This window comes from Palaemon carinicauda, chromosome 38, assembly GCF_036898095.1.
Source record: "Palaemon carinicauda isolate YSFRI2023 chromosome 38, ASM3689809v2, whole genome shotgun sequence".
Taxonomy (NCBI): Eukaryota; Metazoa; Arthropoda; class Malacostraca; order Decapoda; family Palaemonidae; genus Palaemon; species Palaemon carinicauda.
The window spans coordinates 39,665,313-39,678,425 of NC_090762.1; the positions used below are offsets into that span (position 1 = coordinate 39,665,313).

The 13,113-nt window shown below is 32.7% G+C and overlaps 1 protein-coding gene and 1 long non-coding RNA gene across 2 annotated transcripts in view; one reads left to right on the forward strand and one right to left on the reverse strand.

Moving 5' to 3' along the window:
- The window catches only part of LOC137630149 (TWiK family of potassium channels protein 7-like), an 18,589-nt gene extending 9,822 nt beyond the window's left edge, over nucleotides 1–8,767 (reverse strand). Inside the window, exon 1 of the mRNA XM_068361604.1 lies at nucleotides 8,411–8,767. Coding sequence (XP_068217705.1) covers nucleotides 8,411–8,537 — 127 coding nt within the window. The 5' untranslated portion in view covers nucleotides 8,538–8,767. The remainder of the gene's footprint in view (nucleotides 1–8,410) is intronic.
- A 3,705-nt stretch (nucleotides 8,768–12,472) lies between these two features.
- LOC137630573 (uncharacterized) overlaps nucleotides 12,473–13,113 on the forward strand; it is a 74,757-nt gene continuing 74,116 nt past the window's right edge. The window contains exon 1 of the long non-coding RNA XR_011041735.1: nucleotides 12,473–12,785. This is a non-coding gene — a long non-coding RNA (uncharacterized lncRNA). The remainder of the gene's footprint in view (nucleotides 12,786–13,113) is intronic.

Sequence of the window (13,113 nt, forward strand, 5' to 3'; positions counted from 1 at the left end):
GCTTGAAAGATTGGAAAATGAGGAAATATAAAGAATTGCGGCCGTAGTAATGATTATAGAGGTGAGAAGAGTGTCATTACTAAGGATGGATGGGAGGGGGAGGGGGTGGAGTGATGAGGACTTGGGAGGAACTTGCTACTGGGGGAAGATCAAGAGGGAGACTGAGAATTAGGTGATGAGTTAAGGTGAAGGATGATATGGAGACAAGATGTTTGGTGACGAAAGATGCCTTTGATAGAAGGCATTGGAGAGGGTGCATCAGGTAACCGACCCCTTGATGTAAGGATAACAGTGGGAAATGAGAAAATTCAGCCTCTCTTTATTTTCACTTCCCAGGGCGACCACCGTTGAATGGCCTCCCGGTCCCAGCGCATAAGTCCATTTATCCATCTATTCAATAAACGCTCTGCTTCTAACCAAACGAGATTGTAGTTCCTGCATGCGTTAGATAGATCTTACCAAAAATATATAGTAGAATACAAATAAAAATGCAAAAGAGGGAAGATGGATAGAACATAGAAAATAGATTAATGAAGTAAGATTATTCATATGTAAATAACAGATTTAAGAAATAGATAGGCTCCCTTTATATTACGGCGCAGGCTTATATCTGTTTAAGTAGCTCAGCCGTTATTAATACATCATATTTACTTTCTCTGTACATTAACAAATACCTTCTATTGTAAAATGAATATTGAAAATAAAAGTTCTATGATATATTAGCAGGAATGAACCCAAACATCTTTTGAAATAAAAAGGAAGATTGTCATTCTTTTCTACGCGAAACCATCTGTAGTTTTAGTGAGTTTGGGAATGCCCTTGAGCCCCAAAGCAGATTTAGCTTGTAAAATGTACACCTATGGACCACTATTGATAGAGTAAGCCAGCCAGATCATTTAATGTTCATGGAAGTTTAATACCGGTTGTGTGGCGTAAGTGATTTTAACCCCGAGATGAACATAGGGGGACATGTGGCTACTGTTTATTTATTTATTTTTTTTTTTATACTGATATAGAAATGCCACATTTAAAAAAAAATAGCTTAATCAGGGAAAACATATTGAACAAATACAGGCCACGTCTAGGAATAGAAACCTATTCCCACAAAATTACATGTATATATATATATGTATATATATATATATATATATATATATATATATATATATATATATATATATATATATATATATATATATATATATATAAATTATTATTATTATCATTATTGTTATTATTATTATTATTATTATTATTATTACTACTTGCCAAGCTACAACCCTAGCTGGAAAAGCAGAATTCTAGAAGCCCAGTGGCCCCAACAGGGAAAATAGCTAAGTGAGAAAAAGTAAAAAGGAAAAATTAAATATTTTAAGAATAGCAACAACATTAGAATAAATATTTCCTATATAAACTATAAAAACTTTAACAAAAGAAGAAAGAGAGAAATTAGATAGAATAGCGTGCCCGAGTGTACCCTCAAGCAAGAGAACTCTAACCCACGACAGTGAAAGACCATGGTACAGACTACAGAGGCTATGGTACTACCCAAGACTAGAGAACACTGGTTTGATTTTGGAGTGTCGTTCTCCTAGAAGAGCTGCTTACCATAGATAAAGAGTCTCTTCTACTCTTACCAAGAGGAAGTAGCCACTGAACAGTTACAGTGCAGTAATTAACCCCTTGAGAGAAGTAGAATTGTTTGGTAATATCAGTGTTGTCATGAGTATGAGGAGAGAGGAGAATATGTAAAGAATATGCCAGACTATTCGGTGCATGTGTAGGCAAGGGGAAAATGAACCGTAACCAGAGACAAGGATCCAATGTAGCATTGTCTGGCCAGTCAAAGGACCCCATAACTGTCAAGTGGTAGTATCTCAATGGGTGACTGGTGCCCTGGCCAACCTACTACCTATATATATATATATATATATATATATATATATATATATATATATATATATATATATATATATATATATATATATATATATGCGTAAAAATCACAGGAAAACGTGATGCTCAGATGCAGAAGAACCACAGGGAAAATGAAAATACAAAATATACGATTAAGTCCTGACTAGTTTCGTGATACTTCAGAGGACTGAAGAAGTATCACGAAACTAGTTAGGACTTAATCGTATATTTCGTATTTTCATTTTCCCTGTGGTTCTTCTGCATATATATATATATATATATATATATATATATATATATATATATATATATATATATATATATATATATATAGAGAGAGAGAGAGAGAGAGAGAGAGAGAGAGAGAGAGAGAGAGAGAGAGAGAGAGAGAGTATGTAAATATAGTATATTTGTTATAAATGCATATATATATATATATATATATATATATATATATATATATATATATATATATATATATATATATATATATATATAGTTTGTAATATAATATATCTCATAGACATTCATAAGATATCAAAATATAATCCTCCCACCGGAAAGTATTTGCTACGTGTAAGAGAACAATAGTTCACAATGAGCATTGATTCACTAATAGCAACAGGTTTGTTAGAAGAACATTCACCCAGACAACGGCTCACTCCACTTGGCGATAAAGTCTACGGCATGCAAACACATTGTTTGGTGATGGTTGAAGAGGATGGGGGCTAAGATTTATGGGGGATATTTTACGGTAAAAAACTGACGTTGCAATGACTTCATTTTGACCGTTATTAAAGATGTTTTATTTTGGATATTTATTTGTTTTTACTATCATAGAAGGGGAGAATATTTTATAAAATTGTCGATTCAAGCCAAGCGCATTTTGGAGTATTTAACCTACATTCTTGAGTGAAATACACTTTTATCATTGAAAAGTTTTGATTAATAGCATTATCATAGGGTGTATTATACTAGATATATTGCTGTCTCCGTAAAGTGTATTTTTCATTTCCTAAACCTCTTCTGGAATTTTTTTTTTCTTTTATAAAACTGTTTTCAAGGACCCATGCAAGTTACATGTCGCTTTTTTATTTTTTATTTTATTTTTTTTTTTATTTTTTTTTTTTTGACAGCATGCTGTTGATACATAAAGTGAATTCAAGAATAAACAATACAATTTCATCACATACCTTATGATTGCACGAGTCAAAGGATTTATTAGTCTCAAAACCTAAAACTTATTGTCTTTATTGTTAGTATATATATATATATATATATATATATATATATATATATATATATATATATATATATATATATAATATATATATATATATATATATATATATATATATATATATATATTATATATATATATATATATATATATATATATATATATATATATTTATTTATGTGTGTATATGTATATATATATATATATATATATATATATATATATATATATATATATATATATATATATATAGCTATATATATATATATATATATATATATATATATATATATATTTATTTATATATATATATATTAAGGATATATATTTATGTATATATATTTATGTATATATTTAATTGTCGTCCGATGAATGAATGACTTGTGAATAAAATTCTCAAAATGTTGGCCACTTTATATACCTAACAGAAGGCGCATGGGTATGATTTTCTACCTCTTATACTTATTGCATTGGTCACATTAATATTGGTAATTTCAATATCAAAACCAGAATTCTCAAAATAACCATTCATCTTTTTGTTAAAGCACAGGAGGAGAAATTATTATTATTATTATTATTATTATTATTATTATTATTATTATTATTATTATTATTTGCTAAGGTAAAAATAGTTGGAAAAGCAGGATGCTAAAAGCCCAGGGGCCCCAACAGGGAAAATAGCCTAGTGAGGAAAGGTAACAAGGAAAAATAGAATATTTTAAGAAGAGTAACAACATTTAAATAGATATTTCCTAAATAAACTAAAAACAACTTTAGCAAAACAAGAAGAATAGAAATTAGATAGAATAGTGGGCTTGGGGCCACCTTCAAGCAAGAGAATAAATAAAGGGTAATATTATGGTACATACAATGCACTACTTATTCTTCTTTGTTCTCCTCAGGGGAAGTTGCATGAAGATCATATGATGAAGTGGTTATGGCGGTCCTATCAACATACAGTACATGCATTGTTGTCTTTTGGAAATGTACTTGTGTAAGATTCTTTTTTTTTTGGGGGGGGGGGCGTGTACATATAATTGAATAGTAATTTTCTCCAACTTTATTTTAGATCATTCGTTTCTGGTGACTCCTGCAAGTAAGCTACTACATGACTATATCATTACTTTAGAATTGCAATTCTTTTATTAATGAAGAGGCATGAGATGGTAAAATATTATGTATTATTATTATAGTTGATATTATTAGCTAAGCTACAACCCTAGCTGGAAAAGCAGGATGTTATAAGCCCAAGATCTTCAACAGGCAAAAATAGACCATTAGTAAGGAGTGGATATAGATATGCTACAGGAGAAGTAATGACTAATTGAAATGAAATGTATTAAGAACAGTAACAACATTGAAATAAATCTTTTATATATAAACTATAAAAAGATATTTATGTCAGCCTGTTCAACATAAAAACATTCGCCTCGAGTTTGAACTGTGTAGGTGTAAAGAAACGCCTGTTGTGTATGTATAAGGTGAGGGCATTGTTAATCTTTGTTATATTAAATTTCAACCTGCATGGACCAGGAAGTTATCAACAGTTACCTTAAATTATCCTGGTTAGTCCAGTGGTAACGTGTTCGCCTAGCATTAGCATGGCAGCAGATCGATCCCAGCTTGGGACCGTGAGTTTAATCTGTTTACTGGGGAAACCACTGCTGTGGTTGGGCGCCACAGTCTGGGGTTAGGGTTGCCCGCCAGACGTCCTGGTAAGCATCTACTCCGATGAAATTGGAACTGAAACCAGACACCTTTAAATTCTTACACTTCTTGACTGATTCATCTATGTCTCTGCACAACTGTTTGTGCCATTTTCTTCGCCTCTCTTGCTAAATATCATCGTATCAGTCCATTCCTGTATTGGTTATTCTTTTCATGTTTGAGGTGATTCTTTTATTTTCCATATTGTACTGATTCGAAAGCATGTCTTATTGTATAGGATTGCTGGCCCAGTTGTATTAATTTTATTTAGGACTCTCTCTCTCTATTGCCCTTATTTCGCTCTTCTCTTTCGTTCTACAGTTTGCCAGTACAGGAAGTCCTCAACTTACAAACATCCGACTTACAAACATTCGACTTACAAACATTCGACTTACAAACATTCGACTTACAAACATTCGACTCACAAACATTTTACTTACAAACATTCGACTTACAAACATTCAGATACAAACACAAATCCAACTGAAAATAACAAAGATAAGATGAAAAAATACTGAAATAAAACAATGTTATATCATTTGATACAGTAATCAAAATAACATTTGTAATAACCTGATGTCTATTTCACATGAAACCTGACTATTTCCTGACTTCTATAGCTGGAAATCATAGGCTTGGGATTCAGGTTAGGCCTACCCTAGACCAAAATTTAACAAAAGACTTAAAAATGGCTTCTTGGATCCAATTAGGTTAGTAAGTTAAGGACCTTTTGTAGACGGGAAATATTCATATTTCTCGAGAGGGAAAGATATCAGGCCAAGGTAGTATAATGAAGAATCTGTCATCTCCATCTGTTTGCCAGTCGGGGGTTCGAGTCCCGCTCAGACTCGTTAGTGCCATTAGTGTCTGTAACTTTACCATCCTTGTGAGCTAAGTTTGGGGAGTTTGGGGGAGCCTTTAGGTCTATCTGCTGAGTCATCAGCAGCCACTGCCTAGCCCTCCCTGGTCCTAGCTTGGGTGGACAGGAGGCTTGGGCGCTGATCATATAGTATATGGTCAGTCTCTAGGGCATTGTCCTGATTGCTAGGGCAATGTCACTGTCCCTTGCCTCTGCCATTCATGAGCGACCTTTAAAAAACCTTTAAACTCCAGGTAATTAGTACTGTATGGGACCACTATTTGTGGCTGTTGGATAATCTTGTGTGCCAAATTCAGTCTCTTTCCCTGAGTTTAAAACATATAACTTTTATTTTTAACCCTTCACCAGTGCCGTAGCTTCTGCACTAGAACATCTAACCTTTATTCTTAACCCTTCACCTGTGCCGTAGCTTTTGCACTAAAACGTATAACCTTTATTCTTAAACCTTCACCTGTGCCGTAGCTTTTGCACTAGAACGTATAACCTTTATTCTTAAACCTTCACTTGCGCCGTAGCTTCTGTACTAGAACATCTAACATTTTTCTTAACCCTTCACCTGTACAGTAGCTTTTGCACTAGAATGTATAACCTTTATTCTTAAACCTTCACTTGCGCCGTAGCTTCTGTACTAGAACATCTAACCTTTATTCTTAACCCTTCATCTGTGCCGTAGCTTTTGGACTAAAACGTATAACCTTTATTCTTAAACCTTCACTTGCGCCGTAGCTTCTGTACTAGAACATCTAATCTTTATTCTTAACCCTTCATCTGTGCAGTAGCTTTTGCACTAGAACGTATAACCTTTATTCTTAAACCTTCACTTGCGCCGTAGCTTCTGTACTAGAACATCTAACCTTTATTCTTAACCCTTCATCTGTGCCGTAGCTTTTGCACTAGAACGTATAACCTTTATTCTTAAACCTTCACTTGCGCCGTAGCTTCTGCACTAGAACATCTAGCCTTTATTCATAACCGTTCACCTGTGCCATAGCTTGTGCTGTAGAACATATAACCTTTATTCTTAACCCTTAGCCTGTCCCGTAGCTTCTGCACTTCATGGGATGACATTCAAACTTGTTTTCATATATTTACTTTAATTAATTTACATTTAATTACCAATTTTAAATCTATTGATTAATATCGATTTAATAATTGTACGTATTGTTTTATATCTCACAAATGTCCATCTTATCCTGCAGAAAATTGATAAACAAATTCATTGTCATATGAATCATTTCGTAATTTATATTGATTGTGTGTAGGATAATAGTGGTAACAAGGAAATATACAATGATATCTATGTAGAAATGTATTAAAAATTGGGAAATGCGGAGCAATTGATAATAATTCATTATAAAAAGGGAAAATTATATTTATCACGTGTATCTTAGGCTAATAATTGTACTAGTGAAAAAAAAAAATTGAGATTTGGAAGATCCAATGACCGGAAAATCTAATTTCTTAATTAACCCCCCCCCCCCACAAAAAAAATGTGGTAAGGTTTAGCTCGCATGGGGTATTTATTTGAAGTGATAACTAAAAGTAAAAAGTCCAGAAACATGTACCTAAGAAGGGAATTTACATTGACACATTTTTTTTTTTATTATGAAGAAAAGTGACAGCCAAAATTTAGAAAGTAACTTCATTATACTTAAGATGTAACTTCCCTTTATATTAAAGAGCAAGTCTCTGACTATATATATATATATATATATATATATATATATATATATATATATATATATATATATATATATATATATATATATATATATATAGGCCTTTATATATTTATTTATTTATTTATAATTCCGATGACGCTAAGCTCTCAACACCTCCTTCCCCGTAAGGGAGAAAGAGTAGTCATACCCTGATGAGATGGGTGTGTGTGTGCATATCTAAGTATTTAGCCTTAATTTTTGACGGGTCGCATACACAGTTATAAAGAAAAGTAATTTCCAAGATTCAGAAATTTCATTTGAGAAATAGGTTTCATTTCTTTATATTTCATTTCTTGTAAGTAGTAGGTTGGCCAGGGCATCAGCCACCCGTTGAGATACTACCACTAGAGAGTTACTGGGTCTTTTGACTGGCCAGTGCTACATTGGATAATTTTCTCTGGTTACGGTTCATTTTTCCTTTGCCTACTCATACACCGAATAGTCTGGCCTATTCTTTACAGATTCTCCTCTGACTTCATACACCTGACAACACTGAGATTAGCAAAAAATTCTTCTATCAAGAGGTTAACTACAGTGTAATTGTACAGTGGCCGCTTTGTTCTTGTTAAAGGTAGAAGAGACTCTTTAGCTATGGTAAGCAGCTCTTCTAGGAGAAGGACAATCCAAAATCAAACCATTGCTCTCTAGTCTTGGGTAGTGCCATATCCTCTGGACCATGGTCTTCCAGTCTCGGGTTAGAGTTCTCTTGCTTGAGGGTACAATCGGGCACACTATTCTGTCTTATTTCTCTTCCATTTGTTTTGTTGAAGTTTTTATAGTTTATATAGAAAATATATATTTTAATGTTATTTTTCTTGAAATAATTTATTTCCTTTCCTCACTTGACTATTTTCCCGGTTGGGGCCCATCCTACTTTTCCAACTAGGGTTGTAGCTTAGCTAGTAATAATGGTAATAATAATAATAATATTAAAATGTAACTTACCAAGAGCTGCATATATAGCCACAACAATGAACAATCCAAAATGGCTGAACATCAACTGCAGAAAGATAACTCCAAATGACTTCCTCTGCTTGTACAAGTTCTCCCCTGGTCCAACTTGCATCTCCATGGCGCCGGTTTGAAGAGAACGCTAATTCTCAATGTACCAAACAATGGTATCTTTGAGGCCACACCACTAAATACGTTTTAGATTATGAGCAAGGTGAAAGGTCGAACCGATGTAGTCTTTTGCGACGTTTTCTAGAATTCATGGCCGCGCCGGCAACCCATAACAGCCGTGCAATGGCACCTGGTACTATGGTGGCTAACTGGACCACCAAAAAGACCTCTCTACTTCGTCTCGTCTCTTGTCAGGTGTCTGTGGTGGGGCCTTGTGCATGGGGACTTCTGAGGGGGTTGACCCCAAGGGCCAGGTCGCGTGAAATCGCTGCAGGGGTAACCCCCTTGTCATTAGCCCCCCCCCACTTCTTTCCCGATATAAACTTTGTTGTTAGTTACCAACTGGGACAACCACCATCAAGACACCTCAGCTATCGTGAATGGTGTATAGCCTACATATCTTTGCACTCATGATATCAATTTTTATTCTATCTCCCTTACAGTACATAAATAAAAAGCAAATCTGCTTATATATATATATATATATATATATATATATATATATATATATATATATATATATATATATATATATATATATATATATATATATATATATATATATATATGTGTGTGTGTGTGTATATATATATGTATAATATATATATATGTATATATATATATATATATATATATATATATATATATATATATATATATATATATATATATATATACATGTGTGTGTGATAAATTTTGCACATTTAAATCAAACGTGTTTTTCATATTTAAATAAGCCTTATATATTAATACATTAAAGTCTGGATTCTCATAACGACCTCGGGATCAAAGCCCCAGGCGAAGTCACTCAAAGACTATAGTATCTGACCGGCTGGGTTTCGAATCCTGGTCCAGGATACCAGTATGACATTGGTCATACCACCCAGCCATGATCTATGTCATACAAGTATCCTTGACCAGGGTTCAAAACACGGCCGGTCAGATACTATAGTCTTTGAGTGATTTTGCGCGGAGCTTTGATCCCGATGTCGTTAAGATAATCCACATTTTAATGTATTGATGTATTGATATATATGGCTTATTTTATATATATATATATATATATATATATATATATATATATATATATATATATATATATATATATATGTGTGTGTGTGTGTGTGTGTATATATATATATATATATATATATATATATATATATATATATATATATATATATATATATATATATATATATATAAATATATATATATATATATATATATATATATATATATATATATATATATGTGTGTGTGTGTGTGTGTGTGTGTGTGTGTGTGTGTGTGTGTGTGTGTGTGTATTCTTTCCTGTCACGATCAGGGGGAGAGGGCGAGAGGTACAGTATACTCGGAAACACACACTCCTACAAATTGCCGAACCAGCGGGTTGTCGTTTGGAAAGGGTTGAGTGTGTGTGCGCACGTTCGTGTGTGTGTGTGTGTGCATATCAATCTAAATATTTAGAAGTTTTTTTACGGCTCTGGCACACTAGTCAAGTAATAATGTCCTCGGCTTATTTTCTTGTTTTTTTGTGCGAAAAAATTCATCATAATTTTGTATTTTATTTCAGCTTTTATTTTGAGTGAATTTTAAGTTAATCTTTATCTAGTTACTGAACCGTAAAGATTTTATATATAAGCAAGTAATCCTGAAACCACAAACAGTTACCAGTTAATCGATAATTACACATTCTTAAGAAATTTAGAGAATTGCATCAGGTTTTCTACATTGTTAGGAAACTTTAAGAAATAAGTTAAAATATTCTGTTTCCATTTTTGTTAAACTCTGCGCTTTAAACGTCTTTCGAATATTCTAAATCATAACATATATATATATATATATATATATATATATATATATATATATATATATATATATATATATATACTGTATATATGTATATATATATATATATATATATATATATATATATATATATATATATATATATATATATATATATATATATTTCAAATAGAGATGATCATTTGAATTTACAACTCAGGTTCTTTCTGACTCGTAGTATAAATAAATAGAATATGGAATTCCTTTCTTAAATTACGCACACACACACACACACAAACACACACACACACACACACTCACACACACACACACACACATATATATATATATATATATATATATATATATATATATATATATATATATATATATATATATATATATATAATATATCATTGGCTTGTTTAATCAAAGGATAGCCAGTTTCTTGTGTTGCGATGTGCCTATCTAAGGCAAGTGACCCCTTCCCGGTCCTTACTAATTCCAATGTGATCATCCGCCAAGCGTCAGGAATAAAAACCATAGAGATATCTTGTCACCCACCTTAAAACCGTCACCCTGCTGCCAGTGACTTCGAGTTTGGGGGGGGGGGGGGGGGGGGCATTTCCTCCACACCCGAAGTTCTCGTTGCTCCGTTGGCGAACATGATTTGTTTTAATTCTTTCATTCTACCTTGTTTCGAATATTGTTCTCCTATCTGGTCTTTAGCTGCTGATTCTCATCTTTGTTGGACAGGAACTTAAGGTCTATTAAATTTCTTATTCCTGATCTAGATATTAATCTCGGGTACCATCGTTCAATTAGTTCGTTATGTATATTGCATAAGATTTTTCATAGTTCTGATCATCCTTTACATTCAGATCATAACGGACAATTCCATCCTGTTCGTAATACTACGCATGCAGTTAATTCTAATAATCAGGCCTTCCTCATCACGAGGCTCTATAGGCTACTACATAGTATTCTAGAAGTTTTAATTTAGCTGTCACCAAGTTGTGGAATGATCCTCCTAATCGGGCTGTTGAATCAGTAGAACTTCATAACTTCAAAGTTGCAGCAAATGTTTTTATGTTGAACGAGCTGCCATAAGTATTTTTATAGTTTATATATGACATATCTGTTTTGATGTTGCTACGGTTTTAAAAATATTTTATTGTTAATTTGTTCTCATATCGTTGATTTATTTCCTTTCCTCACTGGGCTATTTTTTCCTAATGGAGTTATATCATCATGCTTCTCCAACTAGGGCTGTAGCTTAGATAACAATAACAACAACAACAATAATAATAATAATAATAATAATAATAATAATAATAATAATAATGATAAGATATACCGCCTAAGTCGGTTGTGTCAATAGGCGTAGGGTATATATATATATATATATATATATATATATATATATATATATATATATATATATATATATATATATATATATATATATATCCCTAATTTGGAAATATATTGTTGCCAAGGGAGCACAATTTGAAAACGTGGGACTGTTTTCATTCACAGATAATGGAAGATGAAGAGGAAGAAAATCGTCCATTCTACTGCTTATAATTTCTAACCAAAATTAATTTACTAAACACATTATAATCATCTGTAAAATTAATTATCCAACAGAGGAATTAGGATTAAATTTAGTCTCTAAACCCACATACATGTTCTTTTGTAAAGAGACTACATTTAATGCAACGATTTTGTCATAGACAAACCACAGGAGGTTGTTTTGACTATAAATAAATGTAAATGTATTTAAATGGAAATGGTTTTAATAAAGTGTGATATATATATTTTACACTATAAAAACAATATCAATGGAAGGGGGGAGCATGGATATTGTTTGAACTAAAGGTAATAAGCCTCATGTGGGTGAGTGAACATATCATTCATTACATTCGGTGAAGGAGTTAACGTTTACTAACAGACTAACACTTGAAATTTATCAACTGTATTGATCAGATCTAATATTTTATCTTGTATCATATTTACAGGGGAGTACATTGGCTCTAAGAAGTGGGCCAGATCTCCTACTAAAATGGAAGAAGAAGAAGAAGGATCAAGGCTATCGCATCCGTGCATTCTACTGTTTACGATCACAACACCATAGTGACCATAACACCAGTTACCATAGCAACTCACCGAGTGAAGAAGGAAAATTTTATCACGTTACATAAGCTTTTTCCCTGTGATGTATGCGATGACAGCATGGTTCCATCATTTTGTTGTCTACTTAGCATTCTCATTGATAAAGTGTAGAATGTGGTTGAAGAAAACACAAACTTGTGTGATCATTTGATGGAATCTAAATAGCAACGATCGTCTTACACATATCGGCATTGCATTATGATGTTTCTATAATGCCATTTTATTAATCAAGGTTAGTAAAACGGTGCCTTTGTATAACAGTGGCCAGTTCCTCATGTGTTGATTAGAAATGGACATTAACTAAACTAAAATTTACCCCCTAGCCGAACCTACAAGCAGTGCCCTTACCTACATACCTAACTTGGGACGTTGGGCAATTAAACCTAGGGGAAAAAAACTACTTTCTATAGAATATAGGTTAAGTTATACTGTATTACAGATTCTCATTTCTAACAGAAAATATGTTTTCCTGTAGTAAATGACGTGATTTAACTGAATTTGACCTTCATTCCAACCGCAAACAAACAGAAGAACCAGTTCGACTAACTTCAAGTAGCCGA